This window comes from Arvicanthis niloticus, chromosome 28 (assembly GCF_011762505.2).
Source record: "Arvicanthis niloticus isolate mArvNil1 chromosome 28, mArvNil1.pat.X, whole genome shotgun sequence".
Classification (NCBI taxonomy): Eukaryota; Metazoa; Chordata; class Mammalia; order Rodentia; family Muridae; genus Arvicanthis; species Arvicanthis niloticus.
The window spans coordinates 4,500,179-4,520,196 of record NC_133436.1 but is presented as its reverse complement, the minus strand read 5'-3'; the positions used below and the strand labels follow the sequence as shown (position 1 = coordinate 4,520,196).

General features: G+C 48.2%; 1 protein-coding gene across 9 annotated transcripts in view; it reads right to left on the bottom strand.

The window, feature by feature from the left end:
• The window catches only part of LOC143440026 (uncharacterized), a 63,394-nt gene extending 45,942 nt beyond the window's left edge, over window positions 1-17,452 (bottom strand). Inside the window, exons 1-3 of one of the 9 annotated variants that reach the window (XM_076926621.1) lie at window positions 17,384-17,452; window positions 15,847-15,947; window positions 3,496-3,609 (exon numbers count right to left, since the gene is read on the bottom strand). In XM_076926621.1, the coding sequence (XP_076782736.1) occupies window positions 3,496-3,609; window positions 15,847-15,930 (198 nt within the window). In that variant the 5' untranslated portion in view covers window positions 15,931-15,947; window positions 17,384-17,452. Of the gene's footprint in view, window positions 1-3,495; window positions 3,610-15,846; window positions 15,948-17,301 lie in introns of all 9 variants that reach the window. The other 8 variants (XM_076926616.1, XM_076926618.1, XM_076926624.1 and 5 more) reach the window with 8 other exon arrangements.
• Between the last annotated feature and the right edge of the window lie 2,566 nt (window positions 17,453-20,018).

Sequence of the window (20,018 nt, the reverse complement as noted above, 5' to 3'; positions counted from 1 at the left end):
TTTGCCCTTGTGCCAGCGATATCTGGAGGGAACCCTGGAGGTGAGGTTGCTAGGTTGGGAGGCTACAGACAGCTGTAGCTTTATTTTTGTGCCTGAGTGACTCCTGAGGGTTCTTGGAACAAGCTCTCACACAGCTGACCACTATGGGCCAAGTCTTTAAGTTGTTTCTCCTGTACTTAAAAAAAAAAAATGTTGAGTGTTGTTCCTGCTAGTTTTATGTCAGTTTGACACAAGCTAGAGTCATTTGGGGAGAGGAAATCTCGGTTGAGAAAATACTCCCCCCTAGACTGGCCTGTGGGCAAGCCTGTGGTACATTTTCTTGCTTAATGACGGATGTGGGTGGTGGTTCTGGGTGTTATAAGAAGGCGAACTGAGCAAGCCATGGGGATCCAGCCAGTAAACAGTGTCAGTATTTCCTCTAGGCTCTGCCCAACAGTTACCTAGCAACGGCCAGGTACAAGCCAGGAGCCAGGCATATAAGGACTGCTCATAGTCCATCTTTCTCCCTCTCCCTCTACCCCTCCCCTCCCCATTCCCCTCTCTCCCTCTATCTATTCTCTCTTCCCATATGTCCTTTCTCTCTTCCTCTCTCTCTCTCTCTCCTTCTCTGTTCCCTTTCTTTTTTTTAAAGTTTTATTTATTTTATGTCTAAGTACACTGCTGCTGTCTTCTGACACACAAGAAGAGGGCATCTGATCCCATTACAGATATTGTGAGCCACCATGTGGTTGCTGGGAGTTGAACTCAGGACCTCTGAAAGAGCAGTCAATGCTCTTAACCACTGAGCCATCTCTCCAGCCCCTCTGTTCCCTTCCTTTCTTTTTCTGCCTCTACTCTCTTCTTCAGACCTCCTTCTCAGGTCCCAAAGAAACTGCCCTTTATACTAGGCCTGTCAGTACGGCTGGTACCTCAGGAGGGATGCCTCTGCACGGGCCTGCTAAGGGACCCTCTCATCATACCACGTTTTATAAAACATAACAAGCAGGTTCTTCCGTAGCTTGTGCTCCAGTTCCTGCCTCCAGATTCCAGCTCTGATTTCACGCAATGGCTTCCCTAGATGATGGAGCACAGACTGCAAGATAAATGAACCCCTTCATCCTCGAGTTGTTTGGGCCACGGTGTTTTATCACAGCGATAGAAACCCTAACGATGGAAAGGTGTTTGGCCAGCATGTGTATTTATACATCACTTGCATTCCAGTTGTGGCAGCGACCAAAAGAGAGTATCAGATCCCCTGGAACTCGAGTTAAGGATGGTTGTAAACTACTACCATGTGGATGCTGGGACTCAAGCCTAGGTCTTCTGGGAGAACAGCAAGCACTCTTAACCATTGAACCATCTCTCCAGCCCTGTTTCTCTTTATTAAATAAGTGTGTAAGAGTGTGTGTGTGTGAGCTGCAATGTGTATACATGAAGGTCAGAGTCAACCCTGGGTGTTGTCCCTCAGGACACCGTCCACCTCGCTTTTGAGAGAGGGTCTCTCACTAGCCTGGACCACACCAAGTAGGCTAAGCTGGTGGGGCATTGACCCAGGGATCCCACCATCCCTCGATCCCATTGCTACAATCACAGGTGTGGACTCACACTAGGCTGCTTTATATGGGTTTGGGGAACAGAACTCAGATCCTTACCCTTGTAAAGAAAGTGCTTTACTATCTCTCAGGTGTAAGAAGTAATTTGTTAAGCAGGGGTCTATTTACTCTGAAGCTCACATGACCCTCCACCCTCCACTGTGGAAGTTTGGCTTCTGGCTGGCCATCTTACTTTATTAGGTTTTTCGAGAGAGGGTTTCTCTGTGTATCCCTGGCAGTCTTGGAACTCACTCTGTAGACCAGGCTGCCTGCCTCTGCCTCCCAAATGCTGGGATCAAATTCATGTGCTACCACCACCCAGCTTGGCTATCTTTTAAAAAATGTCTTCTTGGACTTTGTGTGTGTGTGTTCATATATGTGTGCATGTGTGTGGGCTTTCCAGGGTTGTGAGATAGGCATGTAGCGTTGAAGACTAAATCTATACTTTTTCTGGTACTGAAACTTGGGGGCTTGGTTTATTTATTTATTTATTTATTGTTTTTTAAAAGAAATCCATGGATCTCTCATTAGTATCCTTTAATCTGTGAGCAAAAAGGGGGTATTTTCTTCATTGTGCTTAATTTAAAATCTAGTCAGCCAGGAGATACAGAAACTTGGAGACTATGCCCCAGGGGTCTCAAACACCTATCAGGTGAGTACCAAGAGGATCAAAAGGATTCCTTCCAGAATGATATCACTTCCTGTGGAGAGCACCAGCACAGCTCCTAAGACTCTTGAGATGGCATTTCCTTCTCTGTCTTTGCCAGCCCTCATTGTTCTGTCTACACGGGTGCACAGGCCCTAAGCTCACAGAGTCCCTAGCACAGCCCCAGCCCATTCACCGCCAAGCAGAAGCACGAAACCACACTGCTTGGGCTCGGGTGGCAGGACCAAGGTGCCAGGACCTGGCGTCTGCACTCTGGTCTTGCTCCCAGTGTCCCTGTGTCTTGCAGCCTGATTTCTGCCCGATGTATACAGCAGCCACTTCTGATGCTGCCCAGTGTCTCCAATCCACCACCCACCTCAGTGGCCTCGGGCCCCCTTCAAAGGAACGAAGTTCCCTCCACCAATTCTCCAAAATTTACTGCCTGGCCAGTTCTCCCTCATTAGCTGGGGATCCTGCGGAGTGGGAAGGGCCCTCCTCAGAACCTTGGTCTCAGAATTTACCTGAGGTAGATACACACACAATCTCTCCTCTAGACCTCAAGTTTCTCGATTTTGAAACTCAAGAGTAAAAGAATAGAAAGAAAAAGAAAGAAAGAAGGGAGAGAGAGAAAGAAAGAGAAAGAAAAAAAAGGAAAGAAAAGCCAGGTGGTGATGGCACATGCCTTTAATTCCAGCACTTGAGAGGCAGAGGCAGATGAATGTGGCCAGCCTCGTCTACAAAGGGAGTTTCAGGGAAGCCAAGGCTACACAAAGACGCTCTGTCCAGAAAAAAACAAGAAAGAAATGAACAAACAAAAGAAGTCCAGGGTGGATTCACAGAACACAGGATTTTCAGAGTTTGATCCTTGGTGTTACAGTGACTGGAATAAAAGCCAGGGAAGCTTTTGGGTCCTGTTTTGAGTGTGTCCCTCGCTTCAGAGATGTTACTTCCTCTCATCCCCACCAGAGGGCGCCGTAGAACAAGGCGCCTTTGTTCATAGACTTTCCATATAATTCTTTTGGGTGATTTTAATTCAGCACGCGACTTCGGATGAAAGACTGCTACTGGCGTTAAAAAACAACAACAAAAACTTTGTTGTAATTTTGTGTTCTCACAGTTTTAATTGTCTAGAGTTACTGACTGGTTCTAAGTGTGCGGTGGTATGTCCCGCGCCGCTCATTGTGGTTTTGTGGTCAGAATTTGTACGGAGACATTAAATAGAGAAAGATCAAAGACAAGACTGGCTCCCTTTGTTCACACGACACAAACAGTGGCTACCTGTTCCGACAAGATCTGCCGTGCTTCCTTCTCTTTGTCCTCCGTTTGGGTGTGACGCCCCCTGTGTTTCTTTCCTTTGGTGTTTTTAAATGGTCTCTCAAGATCAGGGACATCCTAAGTCATACGAACAACAACAAAATGCACGTCAAATTTTGAATTACAGCATTTAAAAAATAGAGTCAGACACTTTTTTATACTGGGACGTGCTGAACGCTTAGCTTGCCTGTGCCTGTGTGTACCCCCAAACAAAAAGATGCACAAGCCAGTTCTGGAAGCAGTTGGGAACACGAGCAGAAAGCCCTTTCACAAAGCACACTGAAACAGCAGCTCCTTGATGCTGCAAACTGGCCGTCTTCCCGTGCTGGCTGAGGCTGCAAGTGGGCACACAGCAGGAACAGTTATAGAAGGTGAGGAAGCAGACAAGACAATTCTGAGCCTCCCAGACGCCACTGGAAAGGAAATTGCTTTTTTAAGCACAGCAGCCGGATCAAGGCAGGGAGGGGCTGCAGGACTACAGCCACTACCCGGCTCTGGCTGGCCACAAGCTCCGCCTCCAACCCACCCCCTTCCAACAAACATGCTCCTTCTGTTTCTTGGCTTTGTGATCCCAGCAGCAAGCCATGCTCTGATTTCTGTAGCTGAGCAACGGGACTGAGGGGCGCTGGATGGTGGAAAGAAGCCCTGGCAGGTGGTTTGTGAAAGACGCTGGAAATGGGGGCAGAGCATTCTTAGGGCTTATATGGGAGACTTGGCAGCCATCGCAGACAGCTATCACAGGGCTTCTGAAACACGATCTTCGTGATTCCACCCTTTCCTTCCCTTCTCTTTCCCCACAACCATGTATATAACCTCTTCTTGATCTTTGCAGGATGTTTTCTTATATAGAAGGTTGAAATAGGAACTGAATCGACACCTCAGAGATTAAGAGCATACATGCTCTTGCAGAGGACCCAGCATGCATGTTAGGCAGTTCACAACCACCAGCTCCAGAGGTATCTAATGCCTTCTAGCCTCTGCCTGCGTGCACATAAACATACCCCCACACAGACATACATGTACACACATAATTAAAAGTAGTTTTAAAATTTGAGGCATGTAATTCATATACTTAGAACTCACCCCTTGAAAGCCTATGATTCAATGGGTTTCGGTAGGGTTTTTCAGGGATGCGCGGTCGTCACATAATTAAGTTCTGAGAATTTCGGTTGCCCCAAAAGGAACACAGTGTCCCATTGCTTGCAGTCTTATCTATACTCTGGCTTTGGAGATGTTTGAGGCTGAGTCACAGTCCCCAATAGTCCCAACCCCAGTACCTCAGAATACGAGTGCATTTGGAGACAGAGCCTTGAAAGAGCCATTGAGTTAAATAAGGTCACAGAATGGGCCCTGATCTAACCCAGTGTCCTTGTGAGAGGAAATGTGGTTACACAGGAACACACATGTATGAGGAGCCATCGGGAGTGTGGGCTGCCAGCAAAGAGAGTGGCCAGAGAGCAGCAGGCCATGTGGCAGCAGCTGAGGCTTGGGTCCTCCATGCCCTCCTGCTGTGATCTGACCTGGCACAGGTTCAGCTGACCACAGACCCTACTCCACTATGAACCTGGGAGCCCAAATAAAACTTTCCTTTCTTACTTCCCTGGGTATTTCATCATAGGGACGAAACCCTAAAATGTCTTCCTGTCTCTTAGGGTCGCTGAGATCACTCCGGAATGCTAACACAGGAGACAGGAGCCTGCAAGATGAGAAATGAATACTGGGGTATTCAGTGGGGGAGGGGCAGTGTGCTGGCTCGTCTTATGTCAACTTGACACAAGCTAGAGTTATCTGAAAGGAGCAAACCTCAATTGAGAAAATGCCTCCCTAAGATCCAGCTTTAAGATATGTTCCTAATTAGTGATCAATTAGTGGTGGAAGAGCCCAGTCCATTGTGGGTGGGATCATCCCTGAGCTAGTAGTCCTGGGTTCTGTAAGAAAGCAGGCTGAGCAAGCCATGGGGAGCAAGCCAGTAAGCAGCATTCCTTCATGGACTTTGTATCAGTTCCTGCCTCCAGGTTCCTGCCCTGTTTGAGCTCCTGTCCTGACTTCCTTCATGATGAACAGTGAGATATTTCAAATAACCCACCACCAACTTCCTTTTTGGCCATGGTGTTTCACCAAAGCAATAGAAATCCCAACTAAAACAGACAGAAGCCAATGGCAAAACCACCAACTAAATGTTTGTTTTTGGCTTTGGGTTTATTTATTTGGGGCCGGAGAGGTAGCTCAACCGTTAAAGGTTAGGCTCGAAACCAAAAAGACTAGATTTCTTTTATGCGTATGGGTGTTTTGTCTGCATGTATGTGCACCATGGTGTCTGAGGGTAGAGTATTTATGTGACTCACACAGGCCCTAAGTCTGAGATTGTAACCATACCGACTGGTCTACTAACTCATGGTCAATGACAGGTGTACTGTCAAACTCAAGATCAAATTTCTGCTTCTTTCCAAAGTGTGGTTTAACGTTTCCTAACTTTTTATTTGAACTTTTAAAAATATTTGCTGCAGTCACCGCTGAGTCTTTGTCTTTCAAGACAGAGTTTCACTACGTAGCTGAGGCTAGCTTTGAACTTGAAGCAACTCCCCTGAGACGAGTGATGTTGAATATATATCACCAACCCCCAGCTATCATTAACTCTTGATGATAAAGTCTAATAGCTTAGTGGAATTTGGGGGAAATAATTGATAACATAGTATCCTGGTCTCAAACAAGATTTAACTGAAGAATCAGAAGTAGGCGTATATTAATTCTTTCTATACTCTTTATCCTGAATTTCTTCCAAGACTTTTATGCCAGGCTGTGGTAGAGCCCCTGCTTGGCATGCATTAAGACCTATGTTGGATATCCAGTACTCTTCTAATAAAAAGAAAAGGACAGAGATAAAAAGGAAAGGGAGAGAGAGAGGGAGAGGGGGAGAGAGAGAGAGAGAGAGAGAGAGAGAGAGAGAGAGAGAGAGAGAGATATTAACAAACTGTTCTTTTAATGAGTTATTAGGGTTTACAAAGTATTCTTCTTTTGACCATTGGCCAAACAATGAGCAAGGTAGGCAGCTTATGAGCCTGTGGACAGTGGGATGGGAGGAAGGACTTCGTGTCTGCATCATCTTTGGTATTCTCCCTGGAAGGATGATATTAGCTAACCCTTCCCATTCAGCCTTGGAATGGGGAGGGAGGAGAGAAGGGTCTGAGCCATCCTTTGTCAGGCACATGACCTGAACAGGACATCTCAAACTATAAAACTACTGGGTCATATAATCAAGTAGGTGTAGCCAGCAAAATATTATATGTAACAGAGAAAAAAAAAACTGGACTCTGTTCTATATAATATGGGAAAGATTTTCATTTACACAGTGAGGGTAATTAATGAGAGGTAACATCATCTGTCATTAATCTTGTGTTCCAAGTACACACACACACACACACACACATTTGCATTGAGGGCTGGGTCACAGACAAGGCCAGAACAGCATCCTATGTTTGCGGAAAGGAAGGAAGTCAGGAAGAGGTGGAAGAACAGGTGGTCGGGCCCAGGGCGCTTCTGGGAACTTCACAGCACACTGGTGCAGCCTGGCATTAATTAGCTCTGGAAACAAAGCAAGCACCAGAAGAGCTGAGCCTGCAGGGCTGAGCAAGGCTGCCCCAGGTAGTGTCACCATGGCGAGATGCCCATACCAAGGTCTGATCAGGCACCAGATGTCTGGCCCCGGTTTTCTCCTGAAGCTGAATTCAGTATCTTAGGTGAGTCTGAGCAGGAGGGAAAGTATGCCAGCCCCGCGGAGGCCAACAAGATACCGACGTCATCTGTAGTGTGTATGCTATGATGCAGCATCCCAAGAGAGGCCTGCTGCTGTGTTGCCATAGCAACATTTTTCTCAGCCTGTCACCATTATCTCATCATGCTGCTTCCTTTGGCTGTGAAAACCCGCTGCGTGCTGGGCAGGGCCGGGCTCCACAAACCTCCACCCCACCCCCACCGCAAACCTCCATCCCCCATCCCCCTGCCCCCCCCCCCCCAAACCTCCAGTCACTACCACCTCCTCAGGGCAGGTGGGAAGGGAGGTATTCCAAGCAGAGCTATGCAGCAGCCTGCGCTGGCAGGTCTTCACTTTGTGTCAGAGGCTGGTCTAGAGACCCCGGGGTGGGGGTTGGGGGGCCGACACGATCCCACTTCCTCAGTGACAGCAGAAACTTGGATCAGGGCCCAGCAGTAGATTCAATGAAGATCCCTGCAAATCAGCAATGGTGAAACCAGAGAAAAGAAGAAGACCCCCGGGACTCAAGGAGAACAAAGGCCAACCCCGAGAACACTGGAGACAGCTGCAGGCGGCTAGCTAGCTAGGAAAGGAGGATTGGCTTTGGATCAGGGTCTGGCTTACATCCATTCCCTGCTTCAGGCCCAGGACACATTTGCATGCTGATGTTTCAGTCACCGAGGGAAGAGAACGCGGGTTCTTAAAGCAAAAGCAACAGATGAAAATGTTTAAGCAAAACAAGAGCTGCATCTGTGTCTGCATCTAGACCCGTGGGTTCTGCGACCTTATCGAGGAACTCTGAGTCCTTCTGTCACAGGGTCTTTGAGTGTGACAGCTTGATCCATGGCTTAGATGGATTTAACACAATGAACGAGGGCTCTGGAAATACAATGGCCACCCAAGTCACTCTGAGCCAGATTGGTCATCTCATACTATGTACAGCATGGTGCACAGATAGGCAGGAGGAAACACTAATATGCATAAACATATTTAACATATTTAATGATTTATTTAACATAAGCATATTTATAAACATAAACTATTCTAATGATTTATTTTTATTGTGTGTGCATTGGCATTTTGCCTGCATGCGAGTCAGAGTGAGGGCGCCAGATCCCCAGGGGGTGGAGTTACAGGCAGTTGAGAACTGCCAGGTGGGTGCTGGGAACTGAGTGGAGATTCCCCTGGAACAGCAGCCAGTGTTCCTAACCGGTGAGCCATCTCTCAAGCCCCCAAATAAATATTGTTTTAAAAAGAGTAGCAAGAATGGCTGAGTGTGGTGGCACATGGGTTTAATTCTAGCACTCGAGCAGCAGAGGCAGGCAGATCTCTGTGAGTTCAAGGCTGTGAGTTCAAGGCTAGGCAGGTGAACGAGAAGAGTGGAAGATTCAGCAATTGTTTACTGAGGCAGAGCGGCAGGTCCCTACAAGGACCCTAGCTGAGTATCGTGCTCGGTGCGTGATGGGTAATAAAGTAACAATATTCAGGCAAAGCAAAATCCTATCAAAAAGTGTTGAGAGGGAGGAAGAATCAGGAACCAAGAAGAATAGAGTGAGAGCCGGTAGTCAGCTGTTATCTGGGTGAATACGGGCTTTAAAAAGAAATCTGAGTTAAGTGGTGGGGCACACATTTAACCCCAGCACTCACTCGGGAGGCAGAGGCAAGCAAATCTCTAAATTCGAGGCCAGCCTGGTCTACAGAGTGAGTTCCAGGACAGCCATGGATACACAGAGAAACCTGTCTTGGAAAACCAAACCTCTGAGCTGAATTTACAGAGAGTTGAGTTATCCTGGCACTGTGCTCTGAGATCCACTCCAGTTCTCGAATGCAGAGGGGGGGGTTTCTAAGTGAACTTTTCAGCTTCTTACCTAATTCCTCAGCACTTGGGACCCAGCCTCTACATCCACAGTCTGTGCAGAGTTCAGCAAGAAAGCTTCTGCTGGCTTGCAGATGTCTCCCCATGAGATAAGCTTAAAGCCTCTGCCTGCATGGAGCTCACCAGCATGTTCTGCCAGCTTGTAGCAGAGGCGTGTGTAAAGGGTGTGTGTGTGTGGGGGGGGTCCTCTTATCCTATTCTGACCGTCAAAAAAGGAAACTGCCTTCCTCAGATCTCCATCACTTTCCCCTGAGGTCAAGGACTCTTCAAGACTGCAGTGAGACTTCAGTCTTCAAATGGGCAAGCTGGCGGCTCCATGGCAGAACTGGGGGTAAAGTGTTTGCTGCATAAGCAAGGACCCAAGTTGGATCCCCAGAGCCTACATTACCAAGGCTAGGTGCTGTGGTATGGACTATAACCCTGGAACTGGGAAGGCCTAGGTAGGCAAATCCCTGAAAATCCCTGGCCGACCCATCTGACTTACTCAACAAGTCAGGCCAGGGTCAAAACAACAACAGACACAAGCTGAGTGGCATGTGAGGACTGAGCATTCTGGGGACTGTCACACCCACATACATGTAAAAAAAAATAGTCAAAAGTATCTCTTATTGAAAAGATATAGGGATGTCTGGGTGGTGGTGGCACACGCCTTTAAACCCAGCACTTGGAAGGCAGAGACAGATGGAGGATCTCTGTGAGTTCAGGACCAGCCTGGTCTACAGAGTGAGTTCTCAGACAAATGAAAAAAAAGGAGAGAGAGAGAGAGAGAGAGAGAGAGAGAGAGAGAGAGAGAGAGAGAAAGAGAGAGAGAAATAATTTACTGTGAGATTCCTTTTCCACTCCGCCCAAGAGATAGCCTGTGTGCAAAGCCTGCAACTAGCATGCATACAATACTCTGTTTGAACAGCTCTGACTGGAAACAACCCAAATGTCCATCAAGATGTGACTGGATAACAAGGTGAAATAGGGCACTGACACAGCTCCAGCAAGGTCAGCTCTCTGAGACCAGCATGACAGAAGAGTCCAGAATGGAGGGTTTTTCACACGGAGAATTCAAGCCAGTGCAAACTAAGCTACAGTGAGCAAAGCACTTGGAGGTTGCTCTAGTGTGAGACCGAAAGAAGCAGAAAGAGGCACCTCAAAGGACCTGGGGGTGGAGGTAGAGGTGTAGTCAGTGTTTCAGCATGGGGAGGTACACCCCATGTGTCCAAGCCCAGGCCTGGGGATGTACAGTGTGTTGTGTGATTCCACATCCCAGAAGGACTATGAAAATCAGCAAGTGCCCCTCTTAGCTTCTGTGGGCTCCACACCTCTGTCAGCTGCCTGTTTTCGCCTTCACCTTCTCACGGCCTGCTCCCGCTGATCCCCACTGTGCTCCAGTTTCTACTATACACCCTTTGGGATATTCTTGTTGTCCCAAGGCTTTTGCCTCAGGAAGTGGCTGCGCTACCAGCCTCCTCCCAGCCTCCATTGACATGACACAGACACAGTTGTTCATTTTCAACTTGCCTTCTTGGCACAGTAGTTGGGCGCTGATATCTCCTGCCTGGAAAAGCATGCCCTTAACCAATTTCTTATCTCTGTCTCTCCCACCTACCTAGAACTTCAGTTGTTAAACTCCCCTGACCACTCACCCGCCTATAAGAGCAGCTTGCGTGGGACTCCATTCCAAGCTCTCCCGTGGCTCTTAGTTTTAGTTCTCTCTCCAAAGCACCGCAAACTCCATTCTTCTTCCTTGCAGCCCCCCTTGCCTCCAGGGACCTGGAAGTCCTGCCTGTCCCCTCCACCCAACAATTGGCCCATAGCTTTTTTTTTTTTTACTGACAGATCAAGAATCTTAGCGCCAGAACCGTTTCCTACACATGCTCCTGCATAGATTTCTTCTCTTGGCCAAGGGTGGGTTGTTTTGTATCTAGGAAGCAGCAGCATTTGGAGCAGTGCACCAAACATTTCACAGTATTCAAAAAAAAGCCCCTACTATGCCTCACCTCCACCCTACTACAGCCAAGAGCCCTCATCTTAAAACACCAGTGGTGTGAGATGGAGGAGCCCCAGCCGAGAGGATGTGACCATCTCTTCAGCAAGCCTGCACAGTCTGTTGGCCTCAGCCATTTCTGCCTCCCCAGTACTACATCCGCAGAGGGAAGATGTTCCTGGCTTGCTATTCCCTGTGTGTACAGCCCTGTTACCTGCACAGCTGGCTTCCTCATTACCAAGTCTCTCTCCTCTGTCACTTGATAAACTTCTCTAGTATTTCCCATCTGTCTTGGGGGTCTCCCTGTCCCCCTCCATGTCAACTGTACAAAATATATATACACGTTTTATTTTGCTTAAGTTTTATCCAGAAGTTAACACTTCTGGATAGTGTAGTGTAGCCAAACAGTGGAACTGGCGTAGCCCAGATTCCTTCACATGCTTGACAGTAGAAAGAACACAGTAAACATCTGTTGAATAAAAGTTACCAAGAGGGAAAGCAGAGGGATCCATCTGTACACAAATCAGGCAGGTGTGAATATGTTCAGAGGTGCTGCTGGGTCTTGTGGGGCAGCAGGGACTGTGTGTTAACTCCTCCTAAGCAAGCCAAGTGTGTTCCCAAACAGATTCTAAGACCTAGTTGAAGCTGGGAGCTTTATCTAAGCATGGGTCATGCAACAGGCACCTCTCACTCAGGAGCCAACGAAGGCAAGCCCACACTTGCACGCATTAATATCAGTGTCCAGAGGGAACAAAGAGGAGCTGTTGAAAACTAATCTTTGTTTGTTTTTGAGACAGGGTTTCTCTGTGTAGCCCTGGTTGTCCTGGAACTCATGCTTCAGACCAGACTGGCCTCAAACTCAGATGTCTCCTGCCTCTGTCTCTGAGTCTCCCTTCCCAGTCTTGTGATCAAAAAAAGCATACACTATCATATCCATCTTAAAAATTAATCATTTCAATGGAAAAATGACAAGAAATAAGACAGGTGGGGTTAAATGAGAAAAAGAAGATAAAGCCCCAGGAAAGATCCAATACATGTGCAAGCCAGTTCTCTGAATCCATTTATGGGACTACAGCAGAGTCACACAGACTGGCTAGTTCCCAAAGGACAGAAGTCTGCTGCATAACAGTTCTGAGGCTAAGGTTGCAAGAACAGAATGAGCCACTAACGTGTAGTGATGCCCACACCCATACTGATCCTTAAATGGCAGAAAGCAAGGAGGGAAGAGGGGATTTCTGAAGCCTCCTCTTAAAGGGATTTTGACTCTATTCTCAGGAGGGTACCTCATTGGCTGATGCCCCCTTCCCCCCAAAGGCCGATTTCTAAGTACTGTCTACCTGCAACACCTGGAATTTAGGTTAGATGCATTCAAGGAATTTAAGTAAATTCTTTCTTTCCATCTATCCAAAAGCAAGGGTTGCTGGAGAGATGGCTCAGTAGTTAAGGTGCATCTTGCTGTCTTGCAGAGGACACAAGTTCTGTTCCCATCTCCCACATAGGACTGCTCATTCTCTCCTGCAACTCCAGCTCCAGAGGATCTGATGGCCTCTTCAACCTCTGCAGGCACTGCATGCATGTGCATCAACTCTCACAGAGATAAATACACACAGTTAAATGGAAAAATAAAATGGAGACGCAGGTTTTCCTGATCTTAAAGGCAAATATGAAAGACTTAGGATATCACACACAAGCATGCACACTCACATACACAGGCACACAGACACACAGGCAGAGACATAGGCACACACGTGTACACACTCACAGACACACACAAGCACACGTGCATACAAAGCACACACTCACACATGAGCGGGCACACAAGCATACACAGATATACACATATGCATGCACATATATATATATAGTGAGAATTTTTGTTTCTTCAAAAGTTCAGAACTATTATAAGAATGTTTGTCATTTTAATCCCAGGTGTGAGATATGGGGCTGTTTCAGATTGTCCACAGCAGGTGACTATGATTTACCTCGTGCTCTAGCAGAGGCATGACTTTGCCAGCTGCGAGTGTATGACTTTGGAATTCTGGGGACTTTTCAGATGATAGATAAGTGCTGGAGCCGGGAAAGAAGAGGTTGGTTTGGCTAGTTGTTGCTTGTGGTTTGTCAAGTAGTTGCGTGTGAAGAGGCAAAAAGAAGAAATTAGATATCCTGACAGCGAAGATCAAACTTGACCCCAGAAATTTGATACACCCCTAATCAGCAGGAAGTAGCCTAATTATAGCATCACCCCCTTTCATCTCTTTTTTTCTCTCCTACCGAGTGTTAGGGGGTTGAAAGGGTAGAAGAAGAGGAGTGGAGAAGGGTGGAAGATAAAAGAATCCACAAAGTAGCCAGAGTCTGTCTACACACATACGCACATAGAGACACATGCATACATATGCACAGGCACACACACATGCATGTATACATGCACATATGCATATGCACACACATATGCACACACTGACACACAAATGCACGCACATGCACACTGAAAGGCAGACTGAGCTTCATTCACTTAGAAAGATGCTAGTCCATGTGGTCTCATGAAGGCAAGCACAGAAATTGGCAGAACTAGGACTTTTCATAAAAAACTGAACAGAGAAACGTTCTGCTATAGTTAATGCTAAAGAGAGTTGGCGTGTGTTTTATAAGTTTCTCGTTTCATCTAAATTTAAAATGTGGTTTAAAATAAAATAATAAATTTAGCATATAAATAATATATGAAATGGCATATAAAAAAAAGACTTAGCTGGACTTGGGATATACTTAGTGGGTGAGTTCTGACTAACATGCACACGGTTCTGCATCCAATCCCCAGAGCTGACCATAGACAACCTAAAGCCTCTCCTGGGAACTGAAGGCACAATCCAGGTAACCTCTGGAGCTGGGCTGCCCACACAGGATGAGGACCAGATACCTGGAGGCAAAGGATCAATGAATGCTGACCACAGAATGAGGCACTGCAGAAAGGGGGCACCAAGGAAAAAGGGGTTATCCTCTGTTCAAGAATCCGTGACTCAGTTTTAAAAGTCACCAACAAGGACAACCAACATTTGGAGCCTCCCAGTAGAGAGGCTGTGCAAGAGTGGAGCTGTCAGTGGGACAGAATGCTTCCTAGTGGAGGGACTCTGGAAACCAGCAACTTGAGGCAGGAAGGAGAGATGCAGCTTTCAGCAGTAAGGTGTCATCTCAGGTCCTGTGAGCTTTATTCACTGAAGATGGCCCACAGCCTATGACACAGGTCCTGCCCCAGCATCAGAATCTCCAGTATGAACATGGGCTGGGAAGGGAGCATGAGTGACCGGTAAGCCTGGTCAGTAATTCCAGGGACAACCCAAGACCACACTCTTCTCCTTGCTGCAGCCAAGTACCTGATAGAAGCACCTAAATCTGGCTCAGGGTTCAGAGGGTCCATTGTGACAGGACAGCTACAGCAGCTCAGTCAGTGGCAGTGGAGCTTGAGGCTCCCCACATCACAGTGGCAGACAGAAGAACTGAAGAGCTGGGCCCCTCTGCCCCTCAAAGACCTGCCTTCAATGACCCACCTCCACCAACCGTGTTCTCCACAAACCCTAAGGCTTTCACAGCCTCCTCCAACAGTGCCCCCAGCTGGGGAACAAGTGTTTAAACACACGGACCTGTGGCTGAAACGTCACATTCAGACGGCAGCAGCTAACAATCACTGTGAGTCCTGTGAGTGGGAAAGAGAAGAGAGGCTGCATCTGGGAGGTTGCAAATGCTGCCAGATGGCAAGGCTGCTCTGTGCTGGACTGTGGTCAAGTACAGCGGGGGGGGGGGTCAGGATTGGAGCTGGAGCCAGGTGAGGGAGAGGAGGGAGAAGAAGAAGAGGAAGAAGAGGAGGAAGAAAAGGAAGAAGGCTCAAAGGGTTCAGAGAACTTATTCCCCAGGAATCATGGCCTCCCAGCTCTGCAGAACTACAACTCAAAGATCACCTTTGAAAGACGAACGTTCTCTGTCTGCATCCGGCTGGCTACCCTGGGCTACTGCTATTGTTGGACAGGCCACCTCCATTGAAGGAAGATGGGGTAACTCTTTATCAGGCCTGTCATGCCCTCTGCGCCAACCAGCTTGGTTAAAAGTATTGCAGTTCAAGGCACGATTCCTAAACATTCTGACTCAAGTCAGGTGATTTCCCCTCCCTGCCCCGCAGATATTTCCTGGAAGCTTCCAAGAGGCCCTGATGTATGAAGTGGGGGTCCCTGGAATGAGGGTGGAATGGGTGAGAACATAATACAGTGGTGAAGGGAGATCTCTTGAGGTCACTGAAACAGGGTAACATCGATGAAGGTGCTGAGGTGGACAGGCCATACAGATGCAGAAGAAACCCTCCTCCTCATCAACCTGGACTTACTACACCACCAGAAGGCACGTGTCCTGACAAGGAGGGTCCTAACTAGAACAGGACTTTGATTTCTCAGTTTTGCTGAGACCTTTGTTGTACCACGGAGTTGAGTTTGGTTTTTTTACACACACACACACACACACACACACACACACACACACACACACACACACACACACACACAACCTGACTGTAAGGAGTTTTAGCTGTGTTAACATTTATTTGAGTATGTCACCTCTGTGGCCAGGAGCTAGAGCAATTAGGAGTCTGCAGGCTTCTGTCATGGGACACATTGTCCCCTTCCTCTTAGATATAATTTCTTATCCTCTCCGGCCGCTCATCAAAGCAATTACCTGTTGGTGAGGGCTTTGTGCTAGGCGGCTACTGAGGAGAGGCCGATTCAAGCCCTTGTGGTAAGTGTGGGGGCCCGTGGGCATGTTCTGAGGAGTTACACCTGTGAAGACAGAACACACTTAGCACAGGACACTTAGCCAAGCCTATGGCTAAAGAGAGAGGCTTACAGGTGACAGGGAACCTTAAAGCAATAGCCCCACGGCTCAGGCACCTCAGCTATAGCAACATGACTTTAATTACTGAACCCAAAGCCACCTGTCTACAAAGTACAAGTTCTTCACAGGTGAACACAACACCTTAGGACACTCTGTCTCCCTGTAGATCCCAAAGCCTCATTTGCCAATGGAGTGTCAAGATCCCGAGTCAGCATCTATGGTTCTATCCTAGGACCCCCTATCTGCAAGGGGAAGGGTGTGTCTTATCCAGACCCCATAAAACAGTCTCATTTCATCTGACTCCTCAACACTGTTTTAGAGACGGTTCAACTATGCAGAAAGTCAGACAGCAGCTTTCTTCAGATTTATTGAGAACTAATTTTTTCTCTGGAACTTTCTGTCCCTTCCCCTTATACTCCAAGCATGGAGTTTTCCTCAGACTGTATCTTCATGTAGGGTGGAGAAGGAAGAAGACAGACTACAGGTTACCCGAGTGGATATCTTCAGACAGCTTGCAATGGAACTGTCTTAGGCAGTGCCTCATGTGGCAGACTCACTCCAGAGCCAGGCAACTCCAGAGCCCTGGCCATCCTCCTAGAGCCAACCACACTGCCTGCTGGCCTAAGTTGGTGGGTTTGTTGGTTGTTTTAACCAGCCAGGACTTAGTATGTCTGTTCCTCACACAAAACAGATGGGAAGAAAGGCAGGTGGTTTGACACTTTTGCTTTTTGTCACCAGAATGGGAGTGGAAACACACATGATAACAGAGAGTATTTAGGGATGTAATAAAAAATATTTTTGCTACTGTCTTATATAGCCCAGGCTGACCTCTAATTCATTATAGAACCAAGGATGACATTGCACTCCTGACTCTCCTGCCTGCATCCTCCCAGTGCTGCCATGACAGGTTTGTGACCTCAAAGTTTATGCTGTAATCAAATCAAGGGTTTCATACATATTAAGTAACCCACTCTGTCAACTGGGCTACAACCCCACCCCCTGATTTTTCTGAGTCTTCATGAAAATTAGATGGGACAGCAATCTGACACCAGCAGCTAGATTTAATTTTAGGAAAGACACCTTTCCCTACCAGGTACCAAACTATCTACATCTCACTAAAGCCAGGGCTGTTATGAATGCCCTCACCCCCCTCCCCAGGCCTGCCACCCCCAGTCCCTAGAGAGACTCATCAGGCCACAGGGCCGTTCTGGGCTCACACAGTTGGTGTCCAGATGCCCTGAGAGCAGGTGTGTACCCCAGCTCCTTCTGGCTTGTCTTCCCCCCAAATATCCCACCCACCTCTACACCAAGGATCTCAGCTGTGCCCACCCAAAGAGGCTGGGACCTTATGGATCCCACAGTCAGGTTCAGGCAGACTCACCACGGGCTCCAGGACACTCTGTTGCCACAACAAGGCAGCCCTAGTGACAAGAGTGCAGGAGACTTGGTGCGTTCTGCCTACCCAGTGCTGCGCTGCGCCCCTGGCCCTGTGGCGCAATCTCTCAGGCTCTGGAGAGGCTTGAGTTCTCCCAGGTACAGCTTTCTTACTCTTTTTGGATCTTTTTTTTTCCTAAGTAAAGTTCCTTTTTGTGTTGAGATCGGACTCTGGCTCTCAATTGCTTGGCAATAGTTCATATCCGTGCCCCCCCCCCCCCCCCCCCCCCGAGCTAGTGAACTGCAGAAAGCTGCAGCGCAGTGCATGCTGCTAGCATCCCTCCCACACCTACTTAGCCTAACTGTGGAAATGCAAGCAATGCTGTGGTTTATTCTTCCACGTGGAAGCAACCACTTTGAGCTCAACTGTCTGTCAGGCTGAGCTGCTACAGCCATGTTCCTGGGTCCCACCATGCCGTCTTCAGCATGATGTGCTTGCAATGATTCCAGCTCCCTCAGCCTTTGAGGAGTCGCTTCTTGGGGAGCATTTCTGCAGCTGAGCACTGAGAAGACAGTGCTTGGTAGTCTCCCAGGACCCAGAGTAGGCTCATGTTATTCGGAACACTCCTGGGGCTGGAGAGATGGTCCAGTGGTAAGAGCACTTGTTGCTATTATGAAGGACCTGCATTCAGTTCCCAGCACCCACATGGTGGCTCCCAACTGCCCGTAAGTCCAGTTCCAGGGGATCTGATGCCTCCTTTTGGCTTCCTGGCCTCCCAGGCACCAGGCATGCACATGGTGTCCACAAAAACGCATCACATAGGACCTCAAACAGGGCAGGAACCTGGAGGCAGGAGCTGATGCAGAGACCATGAAGAGGTGCTGCTTGCTGGCTTGCTCCAGCCTGCTTTCTTATAGAACCTAGGACTACCAGCCTAGGAATGGAGCCACCTACAATGGGCTGTGCCCTTCTCCAGCAATCGCTAATTAAGAAAATGCCTCCAGCTTGTGCCAAGTTGACTTAAAACCAACCAGTACAACTGCTTCCAGACTGTTGTCTTGCCATTCAAAACTTCATCTTTCCTCAGCTCCTCACTTGTTTTCCCAACCAGATCTCTGTGAGTTCTCCACAGTGGGTGGGGCCACATACAAGGAATTGTGATGGACAGGATGACATCTGCTTCCCCTGGGCCCCTGTGTCTGCTCTCTTCCTCCGCTGGTGTGAGAGCCCACATCATCCCCTAACCTGCTCAAAACTGTTCTCTTCAATCCCTACACAAGTGCCCATCATCTGTGGGGCATCAGCATGGTATATAGCTGAGGGGCTCACTAGTGTGTCAGCCTAGACACACCTCTAAAATGTCTGACAAGGCACCATCTGCAGAAAACACCTGCCTTAGGGTTGAAAATCTAAGAACGCTGTGGTGGGTGCTACTGTCCGCTGCTCCCATCTTTCTGTGGCGGTCAACATTTGTACATGTGACCTTGGGTGAGCTTGCATCGACGGCTGCTGCTTCTCCACAGACCTGACACAGGAGAGGGTGTGATCAAAGGGCCCTTTGTCTGAAGTCACTGTGCCTCGAATGTGTTTTGTTCCCGAGTGTGACGGCACCACAACCAGAGGATTCAGACAGGGGCAATTGTCTCAGAACTCTTTAGCTTGATTGTCCCCGAGCTGCACATGTGGTCAAGTGAGGCTCACAGCCTGGGGTGGTGCCAGAGAATTAGACACCATGGGGACAGAGGATAGTGACGATCATGCTGTTGTGTACCAGGCCTGGCCTCCACACTTGGGAGACAGCAGGGCAAGGAGAGGCTAAGTGACTGACTGATGCCTGAGCAGGTGGCTGGGCTCAGGCATTGCCTGACAGTGTGTGATCCCCTCCGTGGTTGCCAGTGTCCCCTTGCTGCCTTACCATGTCATCACATGGCTGGTTTCACCCAAGAGTATCTGTTAGCAGCTCTCAAAAGGAAGGAGCCCATACTTCATGAACATAGCTAAGTGGCCCCACCACTGGCACTCTGCTGTGATGTAAGAAAGTTGTCACCTGTGCTCCCTGAACAATCATCTGAATTCTGATGGGACCAGCTCTTGTTGAGGAGAGTGAGAAGGACGTGGGGAGGTTGTTGAGGGTACGTTAGTGGGAATACCTTGATCCCTTTGGGCATGAGCACAGAAAGGGCAGGATGGTCACAGCTGTGACTGGACAGTCACCACACTCATAGCAGAGTCCCCCTTTAACTGAGAGTTGGGCCAAGGAATTGCACGTAAATTGAGGGCAAAGGCAAGAGCTCAGAAATGAAGACTGCTCCCTTTGCTATGTTAAAAGGAGGTTATGGTGATTGTCCCTTGGCATCTCTTCATCCTTTGTCCAGGGGTGGAGTGAATCACTAAGGCCTGAATCTAACTCCATGTGGACTCCAGCACAGGGCAGGGAAGGTAGGTGCCCAGGGATGCCACACATACCCCTCTGCTGAGCACTGTGACGGACACATCAGGATCCTGGAAACAGAGAGCAGGAGGACTCATGGGAGGTGGGTCAGTGACTACTGGAGAGTGCTTGCTTTCACTGATGAAAGGTTAGCTCCAGTCATGTGTATATCAGATGTCCTGAATGGGTGACCACTTAGAGGCAATCACA